Source organism: Pundamilia nyererei, unplaced genomic scaffold (assembly GCF_000239375.1).
Source record: "Pundamilia nyererei isolate P.nyererei 1_Seehausen unplaced genomic scaffold, PunNye1.0 scaffold00057, whole genome shotgun sequence".
NCBI classification, from domain to species: domain Eukaryota; kingdom Metazoa; phylum Chordata; class Actinopteri; order Cichliformes; family Cichlidae; genus Pundamilia; species Pundamilia nyererei.
The window spans coordinates 2,082,550-2,095,622 of record NW_005187458.1 but is presented as its reverse complement, the minus strand read 5'-3'; the positions used below and the strand labels follow the sequence as shown (position 1 = coordinate 2,095,622).

At 41.5% G+C, this 13,073-nt stretch overlaps 1 protein-coding gene across 1 annotated transcript in view; it reads right to left on the bottom strand.

The window, feature by feature from the left end:
• The window catches only part of lonp1 (lon peptidase 1, mitochondrial), a 19,153-nt gene that overhangs the window by 1,766 nt on the left and 4,314 nt on the right, over positions 1–13,073 (bottom strand). Inside the window, exons 3-20 of the mRNA XM_005734250.1 lie at positions 11,592–11,711; positions 11,283–11,451; positions 9,283–9,396; positions 9,096–9,157; positions 8,638–8,767; positions 8,151–8,234; positions 7,991–8,059; positions 7,100–7,251; positions 5,978–6,116; positions 5,694–5,872; positions 4,932–5,019; positions 3,595–3,717; positions 3,400–3,516; positions 2,675–2,815; positions 2,267–2,432; positions 2,101–2,187; positions 1,747–1,874; positions 387–551 (exon numbers count right to left, since the gene is read on the bottom strand). Coding sequence (XP_005734307.1) covers positions 387–551; positions 1,747–1,874; positions 2,101–2,187; positions 2,267–2,432; positions 2,675–2,815; positions 3,400–3,516; positions 3,595–3,717; positions 4,932–5,019; positions 5,694–5,872; positions 5,978–6,116; positions 7,100–7,251; positions 7,991–8,059; positions 8,151–8,234; positions 8,638–8,767; positions 9,096–9,157; positions 9,283–9,396; positions 11,283–11,451; positions 11,592–11,711 — 2,233 coding nt within the window. The remainder of the gene's footprint in view (positions 1–386; positions 552–1,746; positions 1,875–2,100; positions 2,188–2,266; positions 2,433–2,674; positions 2,816–3,399; positions 3,517–3,594; positions 3,718–4,931; positions 5,020–5,693; positions 5,873–5,977; positions 6,117–7,099; positions 7,252–7,990; positions 8,060–8,150; positions 8,235–8,637; positions 8,768–9,095; positions 9,158–9,282; positions 9,397–11,282; positions 11,452–11,591; positions 11,712–13,073) is intronic.

Sequence of the window (13,073 nt, the reverse complement as noted above, 5' to 3'; positions counted from 1 at the left end):
GCTACATTTCAACACTTATTCAACACAAATTATTGTGTTATTCTGTTAAATGAACACACTTTATTACAGTCTGGCAGAATGGATAAAACTTGTTGCTCAGCTGCCACAATAATGCAACTGTTTCATTATTGTTAGCCACAGACATGACCTGCTAGTATGTGGCTAATGTAGCTATCGAGCAATAGCTACTCTTTAAACAGCTAACATTAATATGTGTGCTGGCCATGTTAACATTTATGATACCTCTTCAGAGTTGCTGAAATGGGAGGTGTACTGACCTCAAAATCCTTCATGAAACTGTTTTGTGAGCATCAATTACTTTAGCTGTTAGTTAATGAACGATTTCCATGTTAAAGAAATGAGCAAAGAAGATTTGTTGTACATACAGCAATAGTCTTCTCTTTGATCCCTCCTACTGGTAGTATTTTGCCCATCAGAGACACCTCACCAGTCATGGCTACATTCTGACGCACGGGCTTGTTGATTGCCAGGGACAAGAGTGCTGTGACAATAGTGCAACCAGCGCTTGGTCCATCTTTTGGAGTTGCCCCCTAGAAACAAGGGAAAATAGACAGGAATGAGCACTGCCAGCCACAGTTCAGTTCTACCATTATCGCAAGAAGCATCAGCAGGATATTTCTGGTTCATGCATTCATTACATTATTATTGTAGGCTGTAGGCTAAAAAGTCCCTTATAGCTTTTATCTTTCTTGCTGCAGCAAGGCTTTTAACTGACACTAACAGAAGTTAGAACTAATTAATTAGTTGCTTTATATTATTATTTTATTTCAAATGATCAGGCCCCATCTTATCTTAATGACCTCATAGTACCATATCACCCCATTAGAGCACATTACTCTCAGACTGCAGGCTTACTTGTTGTTCCTAGAGTATTTAAAAGTAGAATTGGAGGCAGAGCCTTCAGCTTCAGCCCCCTTGAATAGAATAGAATAGAATAGAATAGCCCTTTATTGTCATCGTACATGTACAACGAAATTATGGGTGCTGCATGCCAACTGTGTGGGAATAAAACATAAATGGTAGACAGGAGGAATAAATAACAAGCAGGAGAAATGCATACAAACAATAGACGACCACAAATTGGAGAACAAAGTGCTTGGAAGCAGTGGAAAAGGACTTGGTCTGAGTATAGAGTCTGTGTGTGAGTGACCTTAGTGATGAAGGTTACTCAGACCATGATCAGATTGGTGAGGTGGGTGGGTAGGAGTGGAGTGTAGGGTGGGCAGTGTTTGTTAACAGTCCGAATGGCCCAGGGGAAGAAGTTGTTTGTGAGTCTGGAGGTCGCCTGTGCACCTGTTCTCTCTTCCCAGTCAGGATTCAGGAGACAGACACTATCTCTACTTTTAAGATTAGACTTCAGACTTTCCTTTTTGCTAAAGCATATAGTTAGGGCTGGATTAGGTGACCCTGAATCCTGCAATAGGTGTAGGCTGCTGCTGGATTCTCATGATGCACTCAGTCAGTCAGTCTAACCTAATTGGTTGTGGCAGACGGCCTCCCCCTCTGAGCCTGGCTCTGCTCAAGGTTTCTTCCTATTAAAAGGTTTTTCTTCCTCCCACTGTCATCAAAATACTTGGTCATACCGCACCACCTTATTGTTGGGGTTTTCTCTGCAGTGTTGTAGGGTCTTTACCTTACAATATAAAACCCCTTGAGACAACTGTTGTGATTTGGTGCTTTATGAAATTTAAAATAAAATGGAACTGAAATGAAATAAATGGTTACCTCAGGGACGTGCAGATGCAGGTGGGAGTTCATGAGGAAGTGATTCTCTGGTTCCTGAGTCATAAGGAATGCTCTGGCGAAGGTTGAAGCGATCTTCGCACTTTCCTTCATAACATCACCCAGCTGACCTGCAGGGGAGCCACATCTTTAGTATCAGTTTACCTGCATTTGTTAAGGATCATGTTTTTAAAACCTCTGAAATGGTTTGAAGACTTTCTAACTCTGTTTCTCCTATGACCAATACACAAAGCTCAGATTACGTTTGTAAAGGACTAACTGAGGGAAGAATGCTTTTTCCTACACCCACACACTGTTTTCAATGCGGTGGCGCAAGATGGGAAACTCCTGACAGACCTGTGACCTCCAATGAGCCCTCTCCTTTAGAGTCCGCTCCTCCTGGAGGCCGGCGGAGTGAAGTCTCGATGAACAGCGTCGATCCTCCTGCACAGGAGATAAATGCACACTCAGTACAGGTAACTTTTGCTGGTGCTGTGTGTGCGTGTGTGTCTCTCTTTCTCACCCATTGCGGTCCAAGCCAGCCCCATAACCACTCCCGGTGGAGTGACATCATACATCCGATCAACTGTGAAAATAGGTTTACCCACAAACTCCTGCAGGTTTTCAGGAGTGACCATCACTCCGGTTTGTTCACCATTCACAATACAGAACGCCACCTTACGGAAAACCTGTGGGTAATAAACGAAGAACAACAAGGAGATAAATAATAGATTAAAAAAAAAGGATGACACAGAAAAAAAAAATCATTTTTGGCACAACTGCTATTAAAATGAAAAAGGATGTTTTTGTCACAAAGAACCAGCAACTACATACACACATTATATTCATACCACTACTCCCAGCAAAGAAGTCTTTAGCTTCTGTTACAAGCAGAATGTTGTTTTCTGAGTGCACTTTTACAATATTTTACCTTTTCAACTTGTTTCTGCAGGTTCCTGACTCCAGACTCCCTACAGTACTGCTTGATGAGCAGACTGAGAGCATCAGATGAGATTGAAGCCTTCTCCTCTGTCAGACCACACAGTGAGCGCAGCTGTGGCACCAAGTAACGCTACACACAGAAATGAAAAAACAAACAAAAAAAAAATACTCTGAGGTTGAGCCAAAAGAAAAGAAAACGCTAATATGCAATGCCCGCCCATCCATCCATCTCTTCCACTTATTAAAGGTCGTGTCCACTACCCGCAGGAGGTGCTGTAGGGTCGGGTGCACTGTCTATGCTGGGCGGCGGCCAAGGGCAGAAACCTTGTGTCAAAATCATTATTTCAATTTTACAATACATGGGATGCAAAGCCCAAATATTGAGATTTCCCCTAAATATTAAGCTACACTGGGCTAGCACTTTAATTAATTCTGAGTGATCATATTTATTCTAAACATTTCTATTCTGATGGTAATTAAAATAGTTAAATTAAATCAAACTGAACTGAAGTAACTGGCACTACACTGGGAGCAAGAGCTTGTGGAATGGTTTAATGAAGATTAAAAGTTCACATCATATTCTGTCACCTTCGCCGTTATTACACCACCACAATGAAAACACCCACTGTGGTAATATATTTAAACAAACTGTGTTCATCCCTTAACAGAGCTTTACAGACATTGTAACGTGTAACCCGCATTTGCAGATTTTACCTCAGCAATAGCCAGCTTCTCCTGAGCCACATATCCAGAAACGTTGATCATCTCCATTCTATCCCTGAGTGGCTCTGGGATGGTGTCTATCACATTGGCCGTGCAAATAAACAAAACCTTTACAGGAGGAGAGACGGTGCACATTAAAACCACATATTATGAGGAGCTGTGGAGCACTCGTTACACAGTACCTACCTTTGACAAATCGACAGGAACATCCAGGTAGTGATCAAGAAAGTTGGCATTCTGCTCAGGGTCCAGGAGCTCCAGCAGAGCAGAGGATGGATCGCCCTGGTAACCACGACCCATCTTATCAACCTGGTAATGACACGGTATGAACATCATCACATCATTTTATCACCAGTTATATAACTATTGATGAAACTTGGAAACCAACAACTCCATGCCAACCGGTTAGATCACAAAAATCAGTGCACAAGGTTCACTTGCAGACCTGGCCTGACAGTTTGGATCCATGAAAATAATCATTTGAAACATGCTGTATAACCAGATATTTGGATGGCAAGAGGAATTTGGAGTAAATTTTGACCAGGATATGTCCTATGTGCATATTAAATATTTTCTAAATATGTAGGACTGCTTTCTGTCTTTGGTGTAATATTGTTATAATTAGACAAATATTGTTTTAGAACAGTGCTGAAAAACTAGTTAATTCCTTTTTTACTTAATAGGATGTAATAATTAAAGAATTGCTCTAAAATCTCCTTGGAAAGCCTTTGGCTGAGCCAGAACAGGGACGCACTGTTGCCTCACAGCAAGATGGCCGGGGTTTGAACGCATCATCTGGGCAGGACACTTCTATGTGCATTATCCTAATGTCTGCGTGGGTTAAAAACAATCAGTTTTATTTCTATAGCACCAAATCACAACAACTTTACATTGTAAGGTAAAAAGGCTAGTTTAATACCGAAAAAAGAGAGAACCCCAACAATCAGATGACCTCCTATGTGAGATAAAACTTTATGATTGCACTATGAAACACCTGTCTAAAGTTACGTTAATTAAATGGGCTACACAGATAAACTATCCCCCAACGTGTGTTGTAGCAGGAACAGGACGTGATACTGTATCAGCTCAGCAAAGTGAAAAAAAATATGACAGAGCAGAGCAGTATGAAGCCTGAGCTTCTACTTTACCCAGCCTATAAACTATCACACTGCTGTTTGACTTACTGATGGTCCCTGAACAGATCTCTCAAACTGCTGTCAGCAAAACAACTCAGTGGCTTTAAATTAATTTGACAGTTTCTCCTTTTACTGACTGAGCATTTTTTGATATAGAGTGCATGATTTTAGCACTGCCACGAACAATATACTACAGAACGTTATAGTTATAGATGTCATTCAGTGCCAGATTATATGAAGCAAAAATATCCGTTTATCAAAGTGAAGCTAAAACATCGTATCAGCACAAAAATCACACATGAACAGACGGCCTTCATATTAATGTTGCTTTGGTTACGTTATGCTGAAATCAACAGACAACTACAAGAGCATCATCACAACACTCACCTCATCTATCAGCACCAGAGGATTTTCCGTTTTGGTTTTCTTCAGACACTGAATTATCTTTCCCGGCATTGCTCCAACATATGTCCGTCTGGATACACACACATGCAATTTTTACAGTGAGTGATTTTTATCGTCTTCCTCAAAATGAAAGTTGAATTGTTGCCATTTGGACACAGAGGAGAAGACCAGGACACACTGTGGATGTTTCCATTAATCCGTAAGAGATCTACAATTACAGAAGGTCTTAAACTGGTTCAGAGACGCACAGAGAGGCAACCTGAAAGCGGCATCCAGCCAAATCTAATTCAGGGAAGATTTCACTTTTCCTTTATAAAGTCAAGCAGCCAATTAAGTTATTACTCTACCATTCGTACCTGTTCATCAGTGCCATCCCTCATGTCAGCAGGAAAGCAGAGAACGTTAAAGTTAAAGTTACTAGCAAAGCGCCGCCCTATCATTTTTCATTCCATAGTTAGTAGTGACATAAAAAAATCCACCATGATTACAAATTTTGGTGAAGAACACACTAACACTGGCCAATTAAAACAACTAAACGACTCAATCCACAGCACTCCAAGTTTTTTGTTGCTTGGATGTGTGCACAGTTGCCTTTTTTGATCTTGATTTGCATCCCATCATAGTCCATCACATTTAATTCTACCATTATCTGCCCTTGTGCAGGATGCCACCTTCTCTGCACATGATACTGACAATGTAATCCAGGATAAGGTCTCTCAGAAATAACAGTAGCACAGATCATACCTGTGCCCCTTGATCTCAGCCACATCTGTCATGCCTCCCACGCTGAACCTGAAGTATTCTCTGTTGAGAGCTCTGGCTATCGAGCGGGCGATGGAGGTCTTTCCTACACCTGGAGGACCGTAGAAACACAAGATCTTCCCCTGGGTGGTGCCACGAAGCTGGCTCACTGCTATAAATTCCTGTAAAAAGAAAGATGTTCATTTCTATAAAAAAGGATCCACTGTTCTGTGGGTGTGGATATATCTGATGTGTCAAATACAGAGTATTAGAGTGTGTGTGCGTACCAGTATGCGTTTCTTAACATCATCCATTCCATAATGGTCTTCTTCCAGGACTTCTTTCGCTCTGTCCAGTAACAAGTTCTCTTCACTGTTGGTACCCCAGGGCATGCTGGTCAGCCAGTCTAGATAGTTGCGGGTTACACTGAAACAAACAGTAGATTCCTGATTACTGCGAATAGTCAATAAAACAAGCAGATGGACAGCCAATGTTAAAACAGATGGAGCTTTGCTACACGGAGACGTAGTTATGAGCAGCATATGAATAAAACGTTTGACAACATTAAGCCCATTAAGTTATTTTTAACAGAAGCCGTATGCAGCTAAACTTTAAAACATTGTAATACCTAAAATGGAAATAAACAGTTCATTCTGAAAGACCTGTGGTTTTTCTCTTTTGAATATTTATTGTTTTTATCTAATTACTCAATTGATCGATGGACTAATCGAGAGATTACTCAATTACTAAAATAATCAATAGCTGCTGCCCTAACTGAGATTTCCTTTCTCATAAATGTTCTCATTTCTTTATTTTGTTCTTCTCTCCTTTGTCTCTCTTTACGTAAGCTTGTCGTACTGTCTCGACTCATTTACTTCATTTAAACTCAAAGAGAAAGAGGACCAAGGAGAAAGGAGGCTGCCAGGGGAGCTGTGACTGGAGACACACAGGTGTTCGCTTCGTGACGTCTTTTATACACCAGTAATGTATAAGAGTGGTGTGACACACAGCTGGAGTGCACGAAATATGGTGGGAGCAGAACTACATCAAATAAAATGCAAAACACATCACGTCTACCTGATGTTTCTATAAAACTGCAGCTAAAAAGCAAAGATGCCTCATTTTGTTAGAAAATGGAGCGATAAAAGGAAGTGAGGGTGCGCGAACCAAGTCTCCAAGGTAACGTGTTAGCCAGGAGACTGTTTTAGTGATTGGGTTCGTTAGATACTGCATAAGTGCAAATACCAATGCAATCGCGCACACGCACCATGGAGCAAAGAGGGGTTCAGATAACACGTGTTAAAGTATCCTTAGCCAAACTCTGCTTCCTCTTCCTCTGTTCTATTTTTTTTAGTGTAAAGTGGTATTGTGGTTCAAAGGCCTTTGAAGACTAAAACAAGACGACTAACTTGAACTCTGATGAATGGTTGTCCAGAAGACCCAGCTTGTTGAGTTCTTCGTTGATCACATCCATTATATGCTGAGGGACCGTCCTATCTTTCAGTCTTTCACGAAACTTCTCCTCAATAGCATCTTTGTCCTCCTTTTCCAGACCCAGCTCCTAATGACAAAAACACAGAATATTTTATGAGCCACATCTTCACACACCTGCATCCACGGCGCATGCTCCTACTGTACTCTGAGTGCAGCTCACATTTTCTTTGCCTATGATAAAGATAAAATTATGCATTTAAATCTGAAACTGTGTATGCACCTGCCAAGAGAACAATACCAAAAGCATATAAATGGAAAACATGGTTCCAAGCGATACGAGCAGGTGCTAAAATGTGACGTCAGGCGACTACATGCCACTACATGGCTGATCATTTGATGAGTTCCCAAAAATCAAATCTGCCATTTTTGAAACCTGAAAACAAGAAATGGCTACAAAAACATCGCCATGATCCCAGAGAATTACAAAATGCCACAGACCGAGCTGCAGGTATATTCTTGCCTCAACGTCCACCTTTGTTGTAGCATTTGTGTCGCATACTAATTACCTCGCGGGACGCTCTGACGACATGCGTGTCAGATAGCACTGTTTGTAAAAGAAAACCGGTCGATCTAAGTTGAATCGTGGCGAGTCGATCGGAGTAGGTACTAACGGAAAAGGTGCTTTAGGTGTCAGCTGTGTCGGATTGAGACTATTGGCTTGTAAGACGTGTCTTAACAGTATGCTGACAGTTGACTGCTGAAAGTCCCCAGAGTTTTTGAGAGCCCAAGTGTTTCTCCTGAATGACTTTGGGTCTGTCAGGCAAAGGGAAGACAGAGGTGGTCTGTCACAGATTAGTCTGGTGTACCTTCTTAATGATCTTGAGCTGCTCTTGTAGCAGGTACTTCCTATGGGTCTGTTTGATCTTCTCTTCCACCTGAGAACATAGAAGAGACACGGATGAATGGCCAAGGGTAACAACCTAAGCAGAAGTTATTTAATACTTCAATATTATGATGACGTCTGACCTCACGACCCAAGCGCTGCTGTAGCTTACTCAGCTCGTACTCCTTCTTGAGTAAAGACAGAGCCTTGTAGAGACGTTTCGGGATCTGCATGGACACAGGAACAGGACTCAATGAACTGCACACAAAACTTTTAATGAACAGAACTCTGCAACACTGATTTCATGAAATAGAACAGCAGAGTTGGAGATGACGTTTCTGTAGTAATGTCTCAGTAACAAAAAAACAAAAAACGCTGCTTTCTTGATTTATTATTATTTTGTATGAGAAAAGCGTTTCTTAATAAGTCTGTACACACGCATAAACGAGGGTATTAGAATCAAATAAAGACACTCCACTCAGAGTTGAAAATCAACTGGACACTATTAGTGTATCAAAAAACAAGTTTTAGGATAAGAAAAGGAGTCACGAGTTAGCACGTCACTGGTTGCTCTGGAAAATGCTCACACACTGAGTGTCATAAAGGTCTATAAGCAGGCAGACTGCTCACATTAGTCTCCTCCAGGACGTCTTGTAGTTCATGCGATTCAGCTCCCGTCAGAGCTGCTCCCATATCGCTGAGATAGATGGGGTTATCAACCACACGCTGACCAGCCTGCATCATCTGAAGGACCGACTCTCTGGTTCACACACAAACAAGCACATTTCAGAAAACTTCCCTTTCATCAATACTACAGTTGGATTTTGTTTTCATCCCGACAGCCTGGTACTAATAGAAACATCTGACTTTAAAGTGTTTTCATTGGCAAATTAGAAAACAGCCTAATTCAGCATCAGCTGAAAAGGTGCACCGAGCACAGATTGCCTGGAAATTGCTTTAAGATGTTGAACACCCTTACTAGGTTTATAGAACGGAAATCTGAAACTACAAGCAGTACAAAGTAAAAAAGTAAAGTAAAATGAAAGTTTACAGATTGCATATGATAAAACTGAAATGGTAGAACTGACCTGTAGAGGGGGTTAAGTGCAATGATGTCTCTGATGGTCTTTACTATCTCTGCTGTCAGCGCCTGTAGAACACATGACATTACAGACGTGTGTGTTAAAGAATGACAAACAGTTTAATTTTTTTTTTTTTTTAATCACTTGATTGAAGATGATGTAATAACGCGCTACTTTGATGCGTTTTCTGTACCTTGACCTCCTCGGTGACGGTGAACTGTTCATGCTGAACATTGTCCACTTCGACCATCAGGATGTTGGAGGAGGGCAAAGGTTGAAGCTCTGGACTCAGGTCTGCCTCTGATATCTGAATAGAACAAAAATAATTACTATCAATGTGGAAAGAACTGTAAACTATAAATATTACTATACCCATCACTAATGACACATTATCAAAACCAAGATGCACAGCTTGGTGGACACTGACTGAGCCAAATAGTTTCAAACCATCCTTAACAAATGTAGGTCATGTTGAAAGCTTACACACTTCTATAAAAGGAACTTCTTTTCTTTTTTTCTTTTTTTTTATTTAAGCTGCCAATGTACCCTCCGCTGTGGTTGCTTCATGCACCGCCGCTGACTTTTTGTCAGCCTGGTCACAGTGCTGAAGAGAAACCTGGGGTTGTTCTTATTTTCCTCAATTAGTGAAGAATAGTAAGATGTTCTGGCTTTATGGAGGGCTTTCTTATAAAGCTGCAAACTATTTCCAAATGATGATCTTCTAAGTTTGCGATATGCCATTTCCTCTCCAGCTTACGAGCTACCTACTTTAAGGTGCGTGTATGAGAGTTATACCAGAGAGTCAAGTACGTCTGATTTGAGGCTCTATTGTTCACAGGAGCTACAGTATCCAGAGTCGTACGTAGTGAGGAGTTAAAATTATAAACAAGATAATCAACCTCTCTTGCAGTATTGTTCAGGTAGCTGCTCTGCTCTGTGTTGTTCCAGGGCAAGATGATAACAGCGGGTGGATTATATCCTTAAACTTAGTTACAGCAGGTTCAGAAAGACATCTACTGTAATGAACTCTACTCCCCACTGCTGTGTGATCAATTATTTTAAATTGAAATGTTATTAGGAAATGATCAGACAAGAAAGGGGTTTTCAAGAAACTCTTACAATGTTCAGTTTCTATATCATATGTTACAACAAGATCTAGAGTGTGATTAAATCATAAGCACCGATTTCAAACTGCTCCAACATCTTCCTCTGTGTATGTCTCTGAGCTTCTGTTCAGGATTAATATTAAAATGGAGCTAAACCATAACCGTACAGTTGTATCTTCAACCCGGCTCAAGATGTGCACAACCGACCGACGGGACACAAAGATTGTGTCTCACGACGCAGGGTGTGTGAAAATCGTCAAGCGACACCTACGACACAAGCAACACGGCAACGTGAAAACGCCTTACACTGTGATTATATACATTTGGGGGAAATCTGATCAAACCTGCCATGCTTTTTTATAGCAGGTTTAGTGTGCTTGTGAACCCTGTGCTTAGAAACGATGCTGGTTTAGTCTATATGTGGTTACCTTGAAGTTTCCTGCAGTTAGGCATGTGCAAGGAAGCATTGCCTAAACAATGCTACTGTGTTGGTTTAACCTCAGGCGTTCCTGTTAATGACTTTTTCTTTGTACTGTTTTGCTTACACATAACTTTATGTAAAAGCACGCCCCCTTGGACCACCGCATACAGTTGATAGTGGTGCAACGGATCAAAAATCTCACAGGATCACAGTTTTAAGTCACGGATCGGATCAATTTTCGGATCAGCAAAAACAAAAATTCGACTCGCCATTTACTTATTTAAGTATTTTTGCCTATTAAAAAACATTCAACTGAAGACTCATTCCACTCACTTATATAAAAACAAATTAAGGTGCAATATGGACATTATGGACCATGCTGGGCATCCTCTGCACACGGCCATAAACAACCAGAGGAGTCTGTTCAGTGACAGGTTGCTTCTCCCAAAGTTGAGGACCAGCAGACTTAAAAAGTGGAGTGGGATCCGTTCGGATTTCAGAAAACTTCAACCGTGATCCGTTGCACCACTGACAGTTAATTTAAAGCCGAGACAACTTAAGAGGAGGTCCAAAAGAAAATGAACGCTGTGGTGAAATGAATCTTTGTGTCCTTCTCTCGACTGCGTGCATAGAAGGCATATGTGATATCAGGCTCCTGTTTCTCACCTTGTCCTCAAGCTGCTCTGGCAGAGAACTGAGATGGTCCTTGCGGCTGCGTTTGGTTTTGCGTCTTTGTGTAGGTTTCTGGTGGGACTCTGGCTCAGACTCCAACTCTGACACAGTTGAAGCTATTTCCTCTTCAGGCTCCACCTGCAGCTGTTTTGTGATCCGGATCCTTACAGCCCAGATGATATACAGAAGAAATAACATACATACTCATAAGTGAGAGCACTGTCTCCAGAGTTCTAATGAAACCAATCCCTATGCCCTTTAACCTAAAATTTCTCACCCACCAGTAATAGCAGTACATCTAACCTGCGGTGTCCCATGACAATCATCCTCAGCTTGTCTCCCAAGTCCTGCATCTCATGAATCTGAACAAAGGTTCCTGTGGTGTAGATGGCATCTATAGACTCCACTACATCCGACTCGTTACTGCAACAGACAGAAAGACATGTTTACTATCAAAACACCAGACAGAGAGCAGGTCTCTTAAATGGACTTGTCCAGGAAAATGAAACAATGCTTTTATCAGGTGGATAAATTGGTCAGTCAGTCACCTAGACTGCAGAAACACAAAACAACCTGGTTGTTAAATCAAAGGTAAGGCAGACGCAGAGAAACGCAGACGCAAACGCTGAAGCACCTACGATGGCATAAGCACAAACCGAAATGGTCATCACACCAAAAATAACAATCTTGCAAAGACCAAAAAATGAGCTTGAAAAAGCCAGAAGACCAAATCCTGAAAAGTCTCCTGTGGCACAAGCTCAAAATGAAATGTTGGTGAAACCAAAGAAAACAAAAAAGCAAAAAGTGGCTGAAGAACCAAGAAGACCAATTACTCGGGCATATGCCTGCGCTCTTGTTGAAGCTCAAAACAACATAGGTGATGGAACAAACCCGAGAAATAAAGAAATGCAAGAAAACACTGAAGCCACTTCTGAAAGGGAAAAAGCTGAATTTCTCACTATCTCAAAAGCAAAGGAGGACATAAATATGGAGAGAGAGGGAAACGTGAATAACCCCAGCAGACCAAACCCTGGGCCTAATGGAGGGACTTGGCAATATCAGCCCAATCCCAGATTTAGACCCCATCAGGGCAGTGTCCAGTTTAAACCATGGCACGAGATGCTGCTCTCAGACAGCAACTGGAAGTCTCCCCGAGCCATCAGAACGCCCTTTATTGAAAAATGGTAGCTGCTAACAAGAGGGCTTCTTATCACCTGTTTCAGGTGAACAACCTTCATGCACAAATGCACGAGAACAAGAGAAATCCTGAGGAAACGATTAAAGACCTCATAGAGCAGCTGGAGGAGGCTTCTAGTAATAAGCCCAATAGCAACAGTGAAGCAATTGTCAAACTTGATGAGGTGATGGTTACCCTGCAGGAGGCTTCACACACACACTCTGTAGGCCTGACGTCCTCTAAGGAGGCTGAATTTGAGGTCCAATGTAGGAATCAACAAGAGCAGACAGAGATGCTCCAGAAACAGCTCCTAGCAGCTGAAAATCAACTCAAAGAACAGGACATTAAACATAGGCAGGAGCAGGAGACAGTCAACACAGAAATCAGTGACCTCAAATCCCAGCTCTGCTCCAACAAGGCCCTTCGTGATTTGAAGGTAGAGACTCTTAAGTGGGAGCTGAAAGAAGCCAAAGCTTCCTCACTTAAAATCCCACAACAGCAAAAAGAACAAAATTCCACCGATGCAAATAAAATGTCAAAATCTGAGCCTCTGAAAGAAAAAGACACTGGAGAACAGGAGAAGATGGAAAAAGAGGACTCACTGCCAT